General features: G+C 40.6%; 2 protein-coding genes across 9 annotated transcripts in view; one reads left to right on the plus strand and one right to left on the minus strand.

Annotated features, from left to right (window-relative positions):
* Positions 1-16,728, plus strand: part of MASTL (microtubule associated serine/threonine kinase like) — a 29,888-nt gene extending 13,160 nt beyond the window's left edge. For 2 of the 5 annotated variants that reach the window (XM_077936826.1, XM_077936829.1), the window contains 7 exons: positions 561-733; positions 1,809-3,008; positions 5,327-5,462; positions 6,306-6,320; positions 9,479-9,592; positions 9,678-9,779; positions 10,565-14,180. In XM_077936826.1, the coding sequence (XP_077792952.1) occupies positions 561-733; positions 1,809-3,008; positions 5,327-5,462; positions 6,306-6,320; positions 9,479-9,592; positions 9,678-9,779; positions 10,565-10,722 (1,898 nt within the window). In that variant the 3' untranslated portion in view covers positions 10,723-14,180. Of the gene's footprint in view, positions 1-560; positions 734-1,808; positions 3,009-5,326; positions 5,463-6,305; positions 6,321-9,478; positions 9,593-9,677; positions 9,780-10,564; positions 14,181-15,816 lie in introns of those variants that run through there. The other 3 variants (XM_077936828.1, XM_028750893.2, XM_077936827.1) reach the window with 3 other exon arrangements.
* ACBD5 (acyl-CoA binding domain containing 5) overlaps positions 12,401-19,074 on the minus strand; it is a 29,935-nt gene continuing 23,261 nt past the window's right edge. For all 4 annotated transcript variants that reach the window (XM_028750896.2, XM_028750898.2, XM_077936830.1 and 1 more), the window contains 6 exons: positions 18,751-18,857; positions 17,825-18,077; positions 17,454-17,653; positions 16,651-16,701; positions 16,134-16,243; positions 12,401-14,590 (listed from right to left, as the gene is read on the minus strand). In XM_028750896.2, coding sequence (XP_028606729.2) covers positions 14,578-14,590; positions 16,134-16,243; positions 16,651-16,701; positions 17,454-17,653; positions 17,825-18,077; positions 18,751-18,857 — 734 coding nt within the window. In that variant the 3' untranslated portion in view covers positions 12,401-14,577. The remainder of the gene's footprint in view (positions 14,591-16,133; positions 16,244-16,650; positions 16,702-17,453; positions 17,654-17,824; positions 18,078-18,750; positions 18,858-19,074) is intronic.

Raw genomic sequence — 19,074 nt, forward strand, 5'->3', positions numbered from 1 at the left:
GTTCCGCGAGTCTCTTCGTCTTGCGGTTTTTTCATCTTGTGAAGCAAGCCCATTAGCGGATTAACGCTATTAGCGGCTTAGCGGGCTTAGCGGATCAGCTGATTAGCAGCTTAGCGGGTCAGCTGATAAGCGGCTTTGCGATCAGCTGTTTAGCGGATCAGCTGATAAGCGGCTTAGCGGCTTGGGAAAAAGAGAGGGAAAGGAAAAAAACCCTGCAGGAACTCGCAAGACATTTTCGTCTTGTGAAGCAAGCCCATAGGAAATTCGTTTTGCGAAGCACCTCCAAAACGGAAAACCCTTTCGTCTAGCGGGTTTTCCGTCTTGCAAGGCATTCGTCTTGCGGGGCACCACTGTATTGTATTATTCATATTGAATGTCACAGTAAAAATAATTATCAAGAATTCTTCTGGAATTGTGAGCGGGGGGTGGGGCTGTAAGGCAGGGCAAGCTGATAGTTACATACTTTTTCTAGTCTTCCCTCACTGTTGAGCTGATTTGCCATGAAACTGGCTACAATGCTTTTTGTGTCTTCATAAAAACATGAATTGCTATTTCTGAAGGTTTAGATTCTTCGGCTATGACACCAGGAATGCCTGTGAGGAGTCTGACCCCAACTCTGCATCAGTGCAGGAAAAGGTTTGGGACCTCCAGCGCCAGTAGCCATTCCCGCACCCAATTATCCAGCATGGAGTCAGAGTGCTGCAGCAGCCCCAGGTGGGAAAAAGACGTGCAGGTCAGGACAACTTCTTTTCTTTCTGATGGTTTCTTTTTTTTCTTCCTCTAAATAAATAATTCAGAATCTACTCTGTGAGGAGGGCATTGTACCACATTCCAAAGCCTAAAAAAGTTAACCTCCAGAAGGGCAGTCCTTAAACCTTCTATCTTCTTGGGCTTTTCAGTACAGGTATAAGCAGATTCCAAGGTAGGCATATAGTAATCCTAGGGCTCACATAACCTCCTCCTGTTCTCCTTCTTTCAAACATGCTGCTGTGTAAAGAAACACAAGCCCCAAACTAGGAGAAACCTTGTGGGTTTGAACACAAGGTCTCTTGGGGCAACAAATCAAGTTCTGCTTTCACATAGGGTCTAAATAGAAAGATTATGGTGCTCCTGTAAGAATGAAGAAACCTTAGATCAGCCCTTGATTTTATGATGCATAGGAGATTTGGGGTAAGGGGAAGAGGAGTATCGCCAGAACAGGCACCTAGGACTTCTTTGCTGTACGATTACACAGCTCTTTTTTCAAGTGTGATGTATGTGCAGCAGAGTGCATTGTTCGTAAAGTGTTTTATTCCACCTGTTAAGTGTTTAGTATGGTGGATATGATTTTGGCTGGGAAAATGCAAACTAGAAACCACCATGATTAAGGACTGCCCCTTTCTATACAAACCTTCTTGGGCACTCAGGTCTGTATTGAGGGCCCAGTTCTATTCTCTCTCCTGCCCCCTTCCACCCCAGAAGCTATCTGAAGTATGATGGATGTATCACAAAGCAAAGCCTTCTCAGTCTTGGTGTCTAGATTTTCATCCTAGAGAAACCTGCTCACCTTTTGGCAAGCAGCCAAGACCAAACCCTTTCTGCAAGCACTTGAATTGGAGGGAAACAGTTTTGTGTTGCTGTTGTATTCCTTTTAATTGTGTATGGTTTTTGTTTTAATCTACTGCAAATTTAATATACAGTATGTTGTTAAGCTGCCCTGGGACAGGGGGTCTCGACTAAAAGGAGGAATAGGGAATAGTGTAATAAGTTTGTATAATTTATTAATTCGTTTAAGCATTTTCATACATTTGGAAGTACTTGATTTTCAGGAAGCAGAAGATATACTCTCATCTGCCCCAGGCAAAGAGAATGTACCAGAGAAGGCCAAGGATACAAATTTTCTGCTTGTCAGTGATGCTAAAGGCTTAAAGCAGAAAACACTGGAGTCTGTCATCTCCCCTATTAGTAGCAATGACTCTGGGAACAGGCGCAAAGGACGGATTGGACATTTTGACTCATGTGATATTTCTATAAGGACTAGCGCTATTAAAGACCTCGGCCGAAAATGTCTTTCAGAATATAAAGAATGGGAAGAAAAGGGCTGTACAGAACAACCTGCTCTGACTAAAAAGGTTGCAAAATCTAGTTACCACTTGTCCCTTTTGGGAGATAAGGAGACAATGTTGGAGATGCGAGGTGTCAAAAGATCTTTTGAATCAATTGACACCAGCCCTTCACAAGAACGGATCCTTGCCAAAAAAAGCAATTCAGAATACAAACGGGGCTGTAAAATTCCAGAGAAACAAAGCACAGGTTTAACAACTGAAATCTGTTCTTTAAAACTTGATGGACACCTGCAAGAGACCTGTACAAATGAAGCTCAAGCAAAAGATTGCTGTTGCACTGAACAAAACAGGGGTTGCAAACCAGCCAATCCTCTAATAGCAAAGAATCTCATGCGTGATCTAGATGCAGATTGTGAAAAAAATGAGAAAAAGGAACACATGAATTCCAGTTTCTTATCCATTGATGATGAAAAGCCTTTAGCAAGCATGAGTGTAGACTCGGATCTGTCCCTTCGAGAAGTATCTACTGCAGAGAGTCACTTGGAAAAGCGCCTTTCCGATTTCGATGGAAGCATTAAAGATCTCACCTTTGAGGAGCTAAAAACAGAGGACATGTCAACAACATCACCTTATTGCTCAGATGCCTTGCCAAGAAGTGAAGAAGCACATGCTGTCCAGGAGAGCAAACCATTGTATCATGAGCAGGACAAAAACCTGAAAGGTGTCACTGAAATGCACACTGACAATAACTGCTCATCTGTGGAGATGAAGGCACTGAAACTCTTAAAGAAAAATGTGGTTGCTTTTCGGAGTTACAACAGTCAGATCAGTGTGTCTAATACATCTGAGCCTTCAAGAATTAGCTGGGTGACTGTAGAAGGAATGGATATCTCTGCTTGCAGTGGCTCTTATCCCATGACTGTTACACCTGCACAAAAGGGAGCACCTTACAACGTATTTCAGGTAGGTACGAAACAGGCTTATTGAACATTGTGCAGTATCAAAGGGCCACTTGATACAAGTCAAATGCCCTTATTGAAGGGACAGAGTTAGAGCTGCCTTTTCAGTTACATTAATATTGCCTTAAACATGTTGATTTAAGTACACATAATGGTGTACTTGAACATAATACTTGGTTGTAAGGCAAATAACCAAAGTGATTTAGAAGACATTAACTCTCCATTCCCCCCCCCCCCAATACTTTGCAATATGAAAATATTGAGAAAAATGGATACATCACTGGTGATATTTCTTGGCAGAAGGAACAGGCTCTAGCCGTTCCACACCTAACTGATTCCTACACAGATTTAGAAGTGGTGAGTACCTTGTATGGACTTTGGTGAAAATGTGTATGACGACACCATGGGGAATTTACTGCCAGTCAATGGGCGCCACTTATGTGTTGAAATAGGTTTTGTGTATTACAGTATAATTTCCCGCGCAGGGAAGTCATTATGTGTGAAATGGTTGTAGGCTTTGTGGGAGGTTCTGAAGGAAGCAGTTAACTTGCAGAAGATGGGTATACATTTCTTCTTTTCATTTGGTGACAGTTTAGTTGAATGTAGATCCCATTTACACAAATGACAAATCAGTGGGTGCAACTAAGCAAAGTCCTCTTCATACGTATGAACACATGATGAGGCTTTCTGATCTTAAATGGGCTAACTCAGCTTTATACAGTGGTACCTCGGGTTACAGACGCTTCAGGTTACAGACTCCGCTAACCCAGAAATAGTACCTCGGGTTAAGAACTTTGCTTCAGGATGAGAACAGAAATTGCGCCGCAGCGGCGGGAGGCCCCATTAGCTAAAGTGGTACCTCAGGTTAAGAACAATTTCAGGTTAAGAATGGCCCTCCAGAACGAATTAAGTTCTTAACCCGAGGTACCACTGTATGCTAATGCACACAATGGCCAAACCCTCAGCCCTTTATGATGTACATGTATAGTGATCTTTCCATGGGAACATAAACTGTGGTCAATCATAATTTATGTTTCAATATGGGGAGCCCAATGCAAGTGCATCTATGCAGAGCTCCTTTTGGGCTGATGTCAGTTGTGCATTGGCTGGGGTAGTGGGACATGTCAACCATGCATGTTAGTCCATTTATGCACGATCCCTTTCACATGCTTATACTGCTGTGAGTCCTGGAAGACCTGGTCACTGCCTTGTAGGCCTTTTCCACCTGGTCTGGGAGGGCGGGGCCCTGATTTAACTCCAACTACAAAAGCTGAGGCTGCTGAACAGACTCTTGGGCTGGCGTGTTATTTGGGGATTTTTGTTGTTGGAGGTTTCTGTATCTTGATTTTAGATCTTATGGTTTATGTGGAAATTATTCAGTTTGGTTGTGTGTTTTTGATGTTGTATTTATTGTTTATGACTTTTGTTATGTTGCAGTTACTTATTTCTTAAATGTTGTAAGCCACCTTGAGCATAGTTTGAACTGTGGAAAGGCGGCATCCGAATACAATTATATATGTATGTAAATCTGTTTTGTTGACAGATTCTCTCTGTGGCTGTTGTGCATTTTCTTCAGTGCTGTTTTAGGAAGAGCATCTTGGTCAAATGGTGCAGTTTAGTCTTAGTGATGTTCATGCCTTAAAAATGAGCACGTTTTACTTTCTGGATACATAAACAGTGCCTCCTATGTTTTTATAATTATAATTATTGCTAAAAGCTGCATATAAAACTGATCATAGAGGGCATTGCTGAAAAATACATCCCTGGAAGTCTTTGGGTTAGGACTAATTAATAAGAGTTGCTGGTGGACTCTTTGAAGAAGGGTGAGAAGTTCCCAAGAGTAGATCTTATGGGAGAGATGCAGTTCCCAGGCACATCTTTCAGTCTTCATGAGTGCATTTCTTCTAGAGATTTGACACATCCATAGCTTCATCATTGTCCTTGAGTGGTTGGCCTAGCTTCATAATGGATTATAGAAATAAAGATTCAGAATCTCTCATTCCTTTCACACTCACTGTTCATGTGTCGCAAGAGGCCTTGATAAGACAAATGTCATTTATTATTAAAAACCATTTAAAATGGTCATATTCAGTGAAGGCATTTCTTAATGGAATGTGAGAAAGACTTGGCACAAAAGGAGGCAATTGGAAAACCTTTTTGCTTGAGAAGTCCTCATTAGGAGGCTTAGATTCAGAGGGGCCATCATTGCTGGATGCTTTTTCGGTTCCACAGTTCAAGTAATTGAGCCTACAGCCAGTGTGAAAGTATAAACGTAGAGCTTGTTTGATACCTGTGTTTGATATATCTATTCTTGGGCATCAGACCCCTCAAGGAAACAGTGGTACACCATACAGGACCCCCAAGAGTGTCCGAAGAGGAGCTACTCCAGTAGAGAGAGAACGCATTTTAGGAACCCCTGACTACTTGGCACCCGAGCTCCTCTTAGCAAAGGCTCATGGTAAGCAAACTGCAGTATAATTTCATGTATCTGTTACACACATTTCCTCATTTTTGTAGTGAGATTTGGCTCACTGCAATTGAGAGCACTTTGATGTTAGACATTACTGGAATCTGGGTTTAATCTTAGACGTTCCTAAGGGTTAAGGGTGTTTTCTTTTCCTTGTTTAGTCTTTCGTTGCACTATTATCCAAAAAGTATGGTTATCCTTAACACACAGTTTTTTAGTTACAGATAGGTAGCCGTGTTGGTCTGCCATAGTCAAAACAAAAAAAATTCTTTCCAGTAGCACCTTAAAGACCAACTAAGTTAGTTCTTGGTATGAGCTTTCGTGTGCATGCACACTTCTTCAGATACACTGAAACAGATACACTTCTTCAGTGTATCTGAAGAAGTGTGCATGCACACGAAAGCTCATACCAAGAACTAACTTAGTTGGTCTTTAAGGTGCTGCTGGAAGGAATTTTTTTTGTTTTGACACAGTTTTTTGTATGTGCACTGTTAGCTTATGCAGGTGCATCCATCCATACAATCTTTGAGTTGCACCCTGGAGCATTGCAGTTTGCAAGTATTGCCATTTGATCCTGCAAAATTTATAAACTGTCCTCTAATCTCTGCTAGTATGTGATAAATAGACAATGTTGCAAAATATTCATTGTGCGTTTATATATTAAGGATTTAAGGAAGCAAAGCTAGGATACTTGTCTTTAGAAAAATACCATATGTTGGTGAATTTGTAAAAAAGTTACTCATTAGAAAAATGTTAAAACTGAGTGCAATGTAATTAAGTTTTTAATATATATTTATCAAAATGTTTCCCTGGTATTTTTTTTTTTACACACAGGAGTTCAGGTCACTGGTAAGTTTTATTATAGCACTTAATAGAACAGTCAAAGCATAATTTGATCACACTGTTTAAGATGAAAGAAAGTGAGAGATCCGCATGACTTGGCATATAGTTGTATCTGCTTCTGCATCTTTTCCCTGTTCTGTCAGGGAAAGGGGTGGGGTAGAAATAAAAAACTATACAGCAGCAGCAACAAGACGTAATAAAAACACCGTGGCATCTTAATGTCCAGCACATTTAATATGGCATAAGACCCATTCCATGGAAGATCTTGAATTCCATTGTTCTTTCCAGGCCATACTGGCAATAAGTTAAATATTTCCTTGTCCTTCTTTTCTTGCTTACAAATGCCATGTTGTAATCCTAGCAGAGTGCTCCATTCTTTTGTTTTCTGAAGCCTGCTGCATAGAGATGATGATGGTGGTGATATTTTAAAGAACAAATCTCATGTGGAGGGTGGAAACATACTAATTCCTTTTACCACTCTTAATTGCAGTTAGTAGGTCTGTCCTGCAAAGGTTAACATGCAGTAGCAATAGCATGTAACTAATCACCTGGAAAAATCTGTAGAATTAATGTTGGCTTCTCACAGGAGGAAACCAACACACCCAAGTTACAATCCTTCTTTTGAACATAGTTTCCCTATAATAGGACAATCTGGTTTCAGCAAAACACATACTAAACTAGAGCTGAGGTGGGCAAACTGGGTCCTGTGCTGTCTGCAGCTCCTTGTCTAGTCATGGATACCAAGAGGGATCCATCTACAGTGGCATTTAAGATTGGGGTAAAGAAGTTGGTGTAATCTGCACAGATCCATCAGGGGAGAATGACAGCTTGAGGATATATTGAAGCAGAGTCTTAAGGACAGAATTGACAGGAAGAAAAGTAATAATGCTGGGAGTTATGGACACAGTGTCATTTATAAATGGAGAAGTGTGGGAATGGTGTGCCATTTGACTTTTAACCATGTAAGGTTGTCTTGTAGTGAAAATCAGGAAACTTGTCTTGAAAAATGTGGCCATTTTATCAAATATGAAATAGTTTTCTCAACACTTCCTATAGGATGTGATCTTATTAGACTTTGACAGCTTTATGCATATTCCTACTCCCCCCCCCCCCCACAAAAAATCCTCTCACATTATTAAATGCTACTTGCTTCACTGATTGCTGGATATATATTTATTAGAAATCAAGAGGTAAACTGAATTGTAGAAAGAGGCTTTAGGTAACTTGATACCCCTAGTTTTTATTTCATATGAAAACTACCATATTGATTAAATGAATGGGCTGGTTTCTCATGTGTATGCTCCTGACTATCTGCCGTTGAGTATTCAAATACAGATATAACGTATGAACCAAACAATTTGTTACCAGCTAGCAGAAACTTCTGCAATTACTGAAGTTGCTGAGGTCTGATGACTGGGGTCATTCAGTTCACCTGTCGTATCCGTGCACACAAGCACATACTCTTGGGTGGTTTCACCGCTGTGTACTGAGAACCCATTGGACAGTGGGGGCGGGTGAAACAGCAGGAAAATGTACCAGCATCTGCAGTGCAAGCAAGTTGTCACAGCAAGTGCATCCTTCCTCCCTGACATGATGGGCTGTCTGGAGCTTTAGCTGTGCAGCAGCTGCAGGGTGCATGTTGCTTTTTAATGGCTTGTGGTGTCTCAACAGCTTTGCCTGCTTGGTCTTTGACTGTGCTTGATCAGTATTCAGTTTCATTAAGAGCATGCCAATAGCCTGTTAAGATCAGGCCAGTGGCCCATCTAGTCCAGTGTCCTGTTCTCAAAGGGGCCAACCATATGCTTGTGGGAAACCAGGAAGCAGAACGTGCGCACAAGAACCCTCTCCCCTCCGGTAGTTTCCAGCAACTGGTGGTTGGATGTATTGCTGCCTCCAACTGTGGAGGGTAGAGCAAAGCCATCATGTCTAGTAGCCACAGATACCCGTCTCTTCCACGAACTTGTCTAATCCTCTTTTAAAGCCAACCAAGCTGGTGGCCGTCACTGCCCTCCTGGGGGAGCTGAGTGAAGAAGTATTTTTTTACCTGTCCTAATTCTTCCAACCTTCTCCTTCATTGGACGTCCACAAGTTCTAGTGTTATGAAAAGGGGGTGGAGCTTTTTTTCTGTCCACCTTCTCCATTTTGTAAACCTTAAAGCTGTCAAAGAGCAAGTAAGAGGAAGTTAGCCATATGTTGTCCTATTAGCACTGCAGAGAGAACTTCCTGTTGAGTCTGAGCTTCTGTGGTGCCTATTTCTACACTAGATATTCACATAAAGGTTTACCGTACTTTTCCGTGGATAACACACACCCAATTTGGGGGGATTAAAAATTAAGAAAATGGGGGGAGATTGCCCAGAGTTGTTGAGCTTTTTGGGAAGAGGATTGTCTCTCCTAACATATGTCTCCTCACTGGCAATTGCCTGCCTAATTGCCGCAGTGACAGCCAATCAACACCACCCCTTGCCGCAGCCACCAATGACATGCTGCTGACAATCTCCGGCTCACGGTATAAACCAATCCCACGTCCCCCCCATGCACTATCCATGTATAAGATTCCCCCCCCCCCATTTTAAACATAATTTTAAAGTTAAAAAAACCTAGTCTTATACACAGAAAAGTACAGTATTTTTATAATAATGACTTGTTCTCTGCAATCATTAGTCAACTCAGAATTTATTTTGAATATGAGGCCCTAAATCAGTGGTGGCCAAACTTGTCCCTCCAGCTGTTTTGGAACTACAATTCCCATCATCCCTGACCACTGGTCCTGTTAGCGAGGGATGATGGGAGTTGTAGTCAAAAAACAGCTGGAGGGACAAGTTTGGCCACCACTGCTCTAAATGATGTGCTTGGTTCCTTTTTAAAACCTAGGAAGTGCAGACTTTTGAATTTTTCATTGCTTACACAACTGGTCTTTCAAAGTCCAAGGGTGGTTTAGAATGGGAGGTGACTTGCTTTGCTCTGCCTTCCGTCGTTTTAAGGAAACATTAACATATTGGGAATAGCAGAAGGGAAAAGGGAAGGTGATTAGAAAACAATTTCTGTCTTGTATGCTGCTTTCATGAATAACAGGTGTTTGGGCGCTCGGTATCTTCCCAGGCAATACACCTTTACATAATACCTCTCATGGTGGTCAATTTATGTGGACTTTCTTCACTTCAGGTCCTGCAGTAGACTGGTGGGCACTTGGAGTTTGCTTGTATGAGTTTTTAACTGGAATTCCACCATTCAATGACGAAACACCACAACAAGTATTCCAGAATATTCTGAAAAGGGGTAAATTACCTTACTTTCGAGTAAAATTAATTTCAAAGGTTGTTGGTCCAGCATAAGTACAGAGATGTTTTGTGTGTGTTTCTAGATATTCCGTGGCCTGAAGATGAAGAGAAATTGTCAGATGGTGCTCAGAATGCAATAGAAGTTCTTTTAACCATTGAGAGCAGTAAGCGAGCTGGACTCAAGGGTTAGTATATGTTGGTTATCTCTTTAATGTTACCATTATGATTTTTCTTTAGCAATTTAGAAACCTGCAATTTGAGTACATATGTTATTGGAGGGAAGACTATCTGGTATAGCCATTTCTAGTCATTATGTATGAAGGTGGTCAGCCCAACACTATAGCTGCCAGGTTACAAAATTCACAAGACGAAAATCCAGTGAAAGGCAAGAACCATTTTATTTATTCTTCCATGGAGCCCATAGCAGTGTATGTGGTTCTCGCCTCTCTTCTACACTTGTAGCAATTCCAAATAGCAGCATAGGCTGAGATACAGCCATGGCTTGTTTAGTCAGCCTCATGGCTGAGCAGTGGTTTGAATCCCAGATTCCCTGAGCCAGCCTCACATTCTACCCACTACACCACACTGCCTTATTGCTTCTGTTTTTTCCTGTTAGTGTGAATCTGGTTTATCAAATCCACACATCATGGAGTTGCTGTCTAGAGACTGCTTCATATTGTCTACTCTAGAGCATGCAAGTTCTGGGAACAAAGTGCCGGCTTAGGGCTACCTACTGTAGAAAGAGAACTTTGATGAATGCTTTGCAAAAACATTTCAAATCTATAAGGGCAGGAGTACGTTGGCAAACCCTTACTAAGACAGACGTTTAATTTCAGTCTTATGACTCTAAATACAGTCAGACAAATTTAAGAAAAAATACATTGCAGACATCCAGAATCAGACAAAGAAGCTGGAAAGTGCAAGGTGTTCATGCAAAGAAATCTAACCTTTGTTAAAAAATTTATTCCAGAGCTGAAACTTCACCCCCTCTTTCATGGTGTGGACTGGGATAATCTGCATAATCAGACCATGCCCTTCATACCACAGCCAAATGATGAAACAGATACTTCCTATTTTGAAGCTAGGAATAATGCTCAGCATCTAACAGTATCTGGATTCAGCTTGTAGTACGGGAAAATGGAATTATTTTCCAGAGAACGGCACATTTAAGAAGCTTCCTTAACATAAGTTTTACTCTCTATTTTCTAACGCACCTAAGTTTTTTAAAAAACCTGATTTGCTTTTAACTCTGCATATATATTTATATATATTTCTTACAAGCTGTATTGAAACCATTCATTCCAAACAGCTTCTGAACTATATTTTTAGTCTACTTACAGCACCTTATGTAAGTCTTTAAGTATTACGTATTTAATGGTGGTATAACACAGTGACACTGAACAAAATGTCAAATGTTGGGAGGAAGAGCTGCTTTGTTGTTGAGCATACCTGGGAGGTTAAGTGCATAGTGATTATTTTGGTGCCTCCAATTCAGCCACTTTACAGACTCAATTCAAAACTGGTTTTCTGACTTTTCAAGCTGTGCCTGTAGAGCAGCCAGAAGATGCTCCTATCCCATTGTGTTCCACATACTTTAGGTAGTTTGTATACTGCCTGCCCTGCTGCTTAAGCTGCCAATGTACTAAATTATCTCTAATGTCATTGTCAAGGTCTGTTTCCCCCACCCACCTTACCTATGAACATTGTTTAGGTCCTCACCAATGCCATCAATCAGCCTATTACCTATCTCGTCAACTGTCATTTTATTTTTGGTGTTGTTGCCTATCTTTAATTCAAAATATTATCATGTTCAAAATGAAACTATCATCTGAATTATCTAGCAGTCATTACAGAGGTTATCCAGTTTTCTTCCTGTAGGCAATATGCCAGTTTTCTGCCTGTAGGCAATATGAGTAATTCAGCAATTAACACCTGCCTACATGCCGCTGCCAGTAAATGCAATTAATAAATGATAAAGGTGTGAAGTTATTCATTGATCTTAACAGCCCAGAATAAATGATTACACAATATTTTCAGCAGGTGTACTGGTATTGTGTAAGGTGTATAGAGCAATACTTTGAAACAAGTGAGCTGTCCATGCAAATGAATAAAATGAGAACTGTGAGCTAGCTTGCTCTCAGAGCCTACCTACTTTGCAATTCCCAGTTAGTTTCCTCCTCCATATAATCAGTGGTGATGGTACCTTCAGGTATCTTCAAGCTTTTCGGGCCCAGGACCCACTTTTAACCCAGACACAGGGGCCCATTTCTTAATCTTTTACCATATATTTGCATGGTGACAGCGCTCCTGTTGTGACCCACCCTGGGTCAGGCCATGACCCACTAGTGATTCTCAACCCACCAGTTGAACCCCAATGGCTTATTAGAGGAAAGAGTCTCAAAACCTGACAATCTGCTGGAGTACTTACCTGTTTTGGAGACACACTACCTGGTTTACCTGCTGCTGTCACCCTCCACCCTTTGGGGAAGACTGAAAGTTTTGTATTTCCACAACTGCTCTCCTACCTCCCCTTCCTTAAGCTGTGCCCTGAAGCTCTGGTGAAAACCAGCTATGAAGCAGCAGGAAGACTGTCCTTTTTAAGAAAGCGTATTTTCTGAAGCTGATCCCCTTCATCCTTGATAAGAATAAAGCAACTTGGAACAATTAGGACAAGAGTATTCTTATTGTCATATTCCAACCCAGTCACTGTTTTGAGAACCTTGAAATCTTAAACTTCCAACAGGCCTATGTTACATTCAATCAATCAATCAATCAATCAATCATTCAGTTGTAAAATGTCCTTGGATAATGCGCCTGTCATTCTTTATTAAATGTTATTTACAGTAGATTAAGATGAACTAACATTTAAAACTTCAAAATCATGTTCTAGTAAACAAGGCAGAAATTCTAACTCCTGTAATTACATTATTTATATAGCATATAACAGGTGTGAAGGTGCTTTTCTTCAAGACCTTGCCATCAGAGCAGATGCAACACTGCCCATGAGCTTTCTGTAATGAGTTACACAGTGCAAAAAATGTCACAGTCCAGAAATTACTTTAAAGTAGGTCAGTTGACTGCAGTAGGTTCATGAAGGAGTAAGCAGCTATGGAGTTGCTGCTCTTTTCACAGGTCTAGAATACGTTTTTCTATTTTTTCAATACACCAACTGAAAAGCAATCACTTTAGGTTGATTTTTATAACATCATATAACGAAAGGTAATGTTAGTTAAATGCTAACTTTCTCATTTGCTATAGAAAAGTCCCTTCTAGTTGTAGTCTGAGATGTTACTACTGAAATTATCAGGCTGTTATATCCAAATAGGTATCTAATCAAGTAGAAATCTAATAAAGTGACAATGCTAAAATTGTCTTGAAAGTGTTTAAAGGAAAGAGACTTGCACCTGTAAAGGGTATGAGAAAATGCCGCAGCAATTAGGTATGTAAAACAATTAAAACTATAGAAATATTGTCCTAAAGTTTCAAAAAGCAATGGCCCTAAGCTGCAAATGCAACAAAAGTTTGAGTGCCAACTGCTGCTTTAGAGTACTCACATGTGCATATGTGCACATGCAGACACGCACAGTGGTCTAAGCTGACAGTGCTGATTAGCCATGGGAGCAGGAAGGGGCTAACTGGCTTGAGTCAAGGGGCAAAATTACACTGACACCAGTTGAATCTGTGCCAGGATTGTCACTACTTCTAACAGAAGATGGGAAGACTGAATGCTTGTCCCAATTTTTTAAAAAAATCCTTCACACAGAAACATGGGAAGGAAAAGCTCTCTTTTTTATTTAAAATAATGTGGAATTTCTGGTATGGAAGAACATTCAATCATACAAGCCTCACCTGCTGTATTTGGTAATAGTCATAGGTTTATAACCCTAGTGAGAAAATATATAATAGAGGCCCTTTTACCAGGTCTAGCCTGCACATGTAGCACAGCTTAGTCACCTTTAAGGTGTATTGGATGCAGGATTTTCCTGCAGCAGCAGCAGCAGCAGCTTCCTATTGCCCTAGCACTGGAGCCAATCCATTCACAACAGCCCGTTTCTATACATTTCCTGGGACAGCAGTGTAAGTTTTTAACATGCATTTTGAACACCTTCTAAATTAATATTATGCAACTTCTAAAACTGAACATTAAGGACTATTTACAATAAACTGTACTTACATTCTTGTTCCATTGATTTCAATAAGACAATGTAGGTTAGGGGGTGCCAGGGCCATTTTACGTACTTTGTTCTGTGTACTGAGTTCTGAATCTATCGTGCCATATTCAAACTCTGACTGCTGGTCTAACAAATTAAGATGCTTGACTTGTTTTTTAAAGAAGCATTGATGGTCCCCATGGAAGTACAATCTACAGCTTCAAACACTTTATTTGTTTCCTAAAAAACTACCTCATCTATGTAGCAGCAATTTATATATTAGATCTCCCAGAGCTACAATGTTAATTGCAGTCATACAATCCAGGTACTTGGACTATTCTAGACTTTAAAGTTTCCTCTGCTTATTGTATGTTTTGTATGCTATGTGGAAAGTCTTGTGCGGCATTATAAAATAAATCATGTTAAAAGTAACAATTCACAGGCTTTCATTATTTTTCACAGGCTTTCATTATTGTTTTGTTGTTTTTCATTAATTGAAGGAACTTCTTCATTCCAGCTTTGGGATGAAGAAACACTCTCAGTAGATGCTGCAGTAATAGCCTTCAACTCTACAGACTGTTCATCCAAAAAGTACATTCCAAAACAATTAATTTAGGGTTCATGTGATTGCTGGATGGGATAGTTGTATTTATTTGTAATCTAAGAGAAAGGGACCATTCATGTATGGTATGCCAGGTAGTGCAAAAGGGAGAAAAAATAGAAGAAATATGTAGCCATCCCAGCATCTGCAGTTCTTGGAGGTCTCTTAAATTACTTCACCTTCCAGAGTCTCCATGTTAGCAGTCCTTAAGTAAAATCAGGAATTGAATCCTCAGTTCTGTTTTCTGAGAAGGGGAGAAGAAAACACCAACTTGAAATGCTATCCTAAGTATTTCTTCTTAGCAGTCTGTTGAGTTTGATGGAATTGCATGCAAAATTGCTACCCCAGCACTTTCATTTACCCATAAACATTTTACAATATTCTTGTTCTAAGCCTTAAAATGCTTAGAATTACACCATCCCTGATTAATACCATTTACTGTTTCACTTTATTCATTTTAATACTAAAATGAATAAGCTGCTTTACACATTCCTGTAACATGACCGTTGTTGGTGAAATGTCCAGAAATTCAGCAGATACAAGGGCTCTTCAACTCCATTATATATATATATATATATATATATATATATATATATATGTGTGTGTGTGTGTGTGTGTGTGTGTATGTGTGTATGTGTGTATATGGTAAAGGTACCCCTGCCCGTACGGGCCAGTCTTGCCAGACTCTAGGGTTGTGCGCTCATCTCACTCTATAGGCCGGGAGCCAGTGCTGTCCGCAGACACTTCCGGGTCACGTGGCCAGCGTGACATCGCTGCTCTGGCAAGCCAGCGCAGCACACGGAACACCGTTTACCTTCCCGCTATATATATATATATATGTATATATATATATGTTGTGTATATAATATGTGGGACGTGGGTGGCGCTGTGGTCTAAACCACTAAGCCTAGGGCTTGCCGATCAGAAGGTTGGTGGATCAAATTCCAGCGACGGGGTGAGTTCCCATTGTTCGGTCCCTGCTCCTGCTAACCTAGCAGTTCGAAAGCACGTCAAAGTGCAAGTAGATAAATAGGTACCACTCCGGCGGGAAGGTAAACGGCGTTTCCGTGCGCTGCTCTGGTTCACCAGAAGCGGCTTAGTCATGCTGGCCACATGACCTGGGAGCTGTACGCCGGCTCCCTCGGCCAGTAAAGCGAGATGAGGGCTGCAACCCCAGAGTCGTTCGCAACTGGACCTAACGGTCAGGGGTCCCTTTTATATATAATATTTATACAAGGCTTGGCTTGGTGAAAAACTTTAGTGAAAAATTTTCAACAAAAAATACTTATTGTTAATAGTTGGAATACATTCATGGCAAAACGTATTTCACATTAAGCTTGTGCTTCTAAATTCCTACCAAACAAGAGAAGTATTCCCCAAATTCAAATGATATCAGGACAAATCTTCCATTTGTCTGTCCATTACTCTCATACCTAATAATAAGCCTGATGTCTTCTTTATTTTCTTCAGAAAAAAGTTAAGACTCAACCACTGGACAACACTGACTACTCAACAAACTATGCAAGTGCAACACATGAGGCAGCTTGGCATAAGATTCTGCTTTGACTGGTGTACTATTCCAGCAAAGCACTATCTGTGTGAAAAGATATATCCCTAATATAAAATGGAATCTTTATGGTCCTTGTGAAAAAAATCCTTGTGTGCTGATAAGATTATACACAATCAAGAAAGGAAATTGAGAGGGAGAGGCCAAAGATCCAAAGGGCAGCATGGACTCGTGCATTAGCAGAGTAAATTAGCATATCTAACAGGATTGACAGTCTTACCTCCTTCTCCTTTGAAGATACACATGTACCAGCCACTGGGCAACAAATGGCCAGAAAACAGCAAAGACTAAAGTACCAGGAGAAATCTCGAACGGCCACCAGGAAGGTCTCTAAAATAACACATAAAAAATTAATTTCTCCAGTTAAATAAGATGTTGGTAAATGTCTGCATAGGCATAGAACTATTTAAGATTATGTATTTGGAACCTGTATGTTCTTCCCCAACTGGGCACTGTGTCACTTGTATATTCCTCCCTAGTCTCTACATTTAGAACTGCTTTAAAATTTCCTCCTGTAGATCTGTCTTGCAAAAAATCTTCAAGATTAATCAGGGTAATAAATAAAACAAATGGATCAAATTAACAGGAGACAAAAGGCAACAGCATTTAAAATGCTGCTTTTTGGCCTCTTTTTAAGATAATTGTGTTATGAAAAGTTCCATTTTAATCTACATACAGTCAAAAGAAAGCCAACATAAAAATCAAAGTTGCTCTGTTAAAAGTAGGTAAGATCTTACCTTAGCAGGTGAGGGAGTCTGATTATTTGAATGTACGGTTGCAGTTCCTGTCTGCAAATAAAACACAAATTTAACACAGTGACAAATTATGTTTCAAATTTATACTCACAGCTTCACATTATATTCCTACTGTGGTTTCTGAAACATTGCAACGCAACATTGTTACTCCACATAATGAAATGGAACACTTCTGCTTGGAGTGATGATTTTGCCACCTCTTCCCTGCCACCCATCCTTTGCAATTAAGCCTGCTTACATACAGACTCCCCTACATTACACACATAAAGGTAAAGGTAAAGGTACCCCTGCCCGTACGGGCCAGTCTTGCCAGACTCTAGGGTTGTGCGCTCATCTCACTCTATAGGCCGGGAGCCAGCGCTGTCCGCAGACACTTCCGGGTCACGTGGCCAGCGTGACATCGCTGCTCTGGCAAGCCAGCGCAGCACACGGAAACGCCGTTTACCTTCCCGCTAGTAAGCGGTCCCTATTTATCTACTTGCACCCGGAGGTGCTTTCAAACTGCTAGGTTGGCAGGCGCTGGGACCGAACGACAGGAGCGCACCCCGCCGCAGGGATTCGAACCGCCGACCTTTTGATCGGCAAGTCCTAGGTGCTGAGGCTTTAACCCACAGCGCCACCTGCGTCCCTACATTACACACATACATTACTCCAATAATCAAGCTTTTTAAAATAAAGAGTAAGGATGATCTCCAACTAAGTCATGCTCCAAGTAGGAGCACTGAGGTAAAGTAGGACTAAAACTAGACATCACCCTAACTTTATAGAATACAAGCGCATCTTACCTGTGAAGTTGTCAGTGTTTCCAATGCATGCAATCTCTGAAGGACATTTTGCATGTCTTCTTGTAATCGTATAAGCACTACTGCAATTTGTTCATTGAGGCCACTTCTTGGTCCTCTATCTGACCCCCATCGTTCTCCATCTCCTCCACTACCCATTTGTCCACCTTGGGCACCATCACCCAAAGGGTGCATTCTATGACCTAAATTTAGGAGGGGAAAGAGAAAGCATTGAGAAATAAGGCATGATTTTAAATTCATATAAAAATCAGACCATTAAAACCTTTTTTTGTAAATTACAAAAAAAAAATTAAGTAGGCACTAGACTTGCTTATCTACATAAGAACATAACAAAACAAATATCCCAACAGTACCTCTCCCTCTTCTGATTCCGTAGAAATCCACCTTTTCACCACCTTTCTTTTCTTTGTGAGGACCTCCATCACTTGCCTTGCCATCCTCACCACCACACTTGACTTCACCTTTTCCTTCAATTGCAGCCACCATTATACCATCTGTCTTGTAGTTTCCAAGTTCAAGAAAACCAGAAGCACCCAGCAGACTGCTGTGGTCTACTTCTGAGAAATGTAATGGATGTTTTGAAAATCCTTTCGTTGACTCCAATATCTACAAGTTAAGAGAATTAGCTATTATATTTTCCGTAAAGTATTTCCCATAAAGCTGGGATACCTAATATACCTAACATACCACCTATGTTATGAGTCTTTTGCGGACTATTGTTGTGGTCCAGGGGCACCTCTGCATTTAATATGCATGTTGTGAAAAATGTAGATTTCTTTCTAAAGTAAATAGCAGCTTGAAAGGACCTCAGCAGGGTAAGAAAGAGTTAAACTCTCCTTTCTCATTTGCTGCAATCAGAGTAGTTATCAGCTCCCCTAGGAGCATATATATTTTAAAAGAGCATGCTAAAAGCAATAGACACATTTAAAACCACACCTAGGCTGACCATTATACAGACTGTGGAAGCGTTGTATTAGATGTACATTCTATTATTTCTTCCAGATTCTAACCCTTCAACCGTTTAGCAGAATCTAAAGAACTGCTTAGGCTTACAGAAGGCAGTTATGTGAGACCCGTAGAATTTTGGGCTTTGAGCAGTTATCTTCATGCTATATCAGGAACTGATTTCATCAGTCTGCCTTGCAGCATGAGAGGATTGCTGTTCAAGCAAACAAGTTTAAAGATTATGTAGGTTCAAAGAACTAATTTCATGTCTCTTTGGATTCTGGTCACTTTATGTTACCTTTTCACATTCAGTACAAAACTTGATAAACTGTACCTCTTCTTGTCCAAACTGCTCCATGGAATCACAGTATATTTCACTATCCGAATCGCTTGTCAAGTGCTGAATGCCAGAGACCTCTTCAGCGGTATCTTCATTTGCACCTGTGTGTACAGGTATATGACCAAACACTTAATAAGTGCAAACAGGCCAATTTGGGCAAGAATAAAACAATGACAGTGCAAAAGTCCACATATAAATATTTCATCAGTCTAAACTTGCCTCTCTCAATCTTGGGTCCCCAGATTTTGGACTACAACTCCCATCATCCCTAGCTAGCAAGACCACTGGTCAGGGATTATGGGAATTGTAGTCGAACAA

The sequence above is a fragment of the Podarcis muralis genome, chromosome 12 (assembly GCF_964188315.1).
Source record: "Podarcis muralis chromosome 12, rPodMur119.hap1.1, whole genome shotgun sequence".
NCBI lineage: Eukaryota > Metazoa > Chordata > Lepidosauria > Squamata > Lacertidae > Podarcis > Podarcis muralis.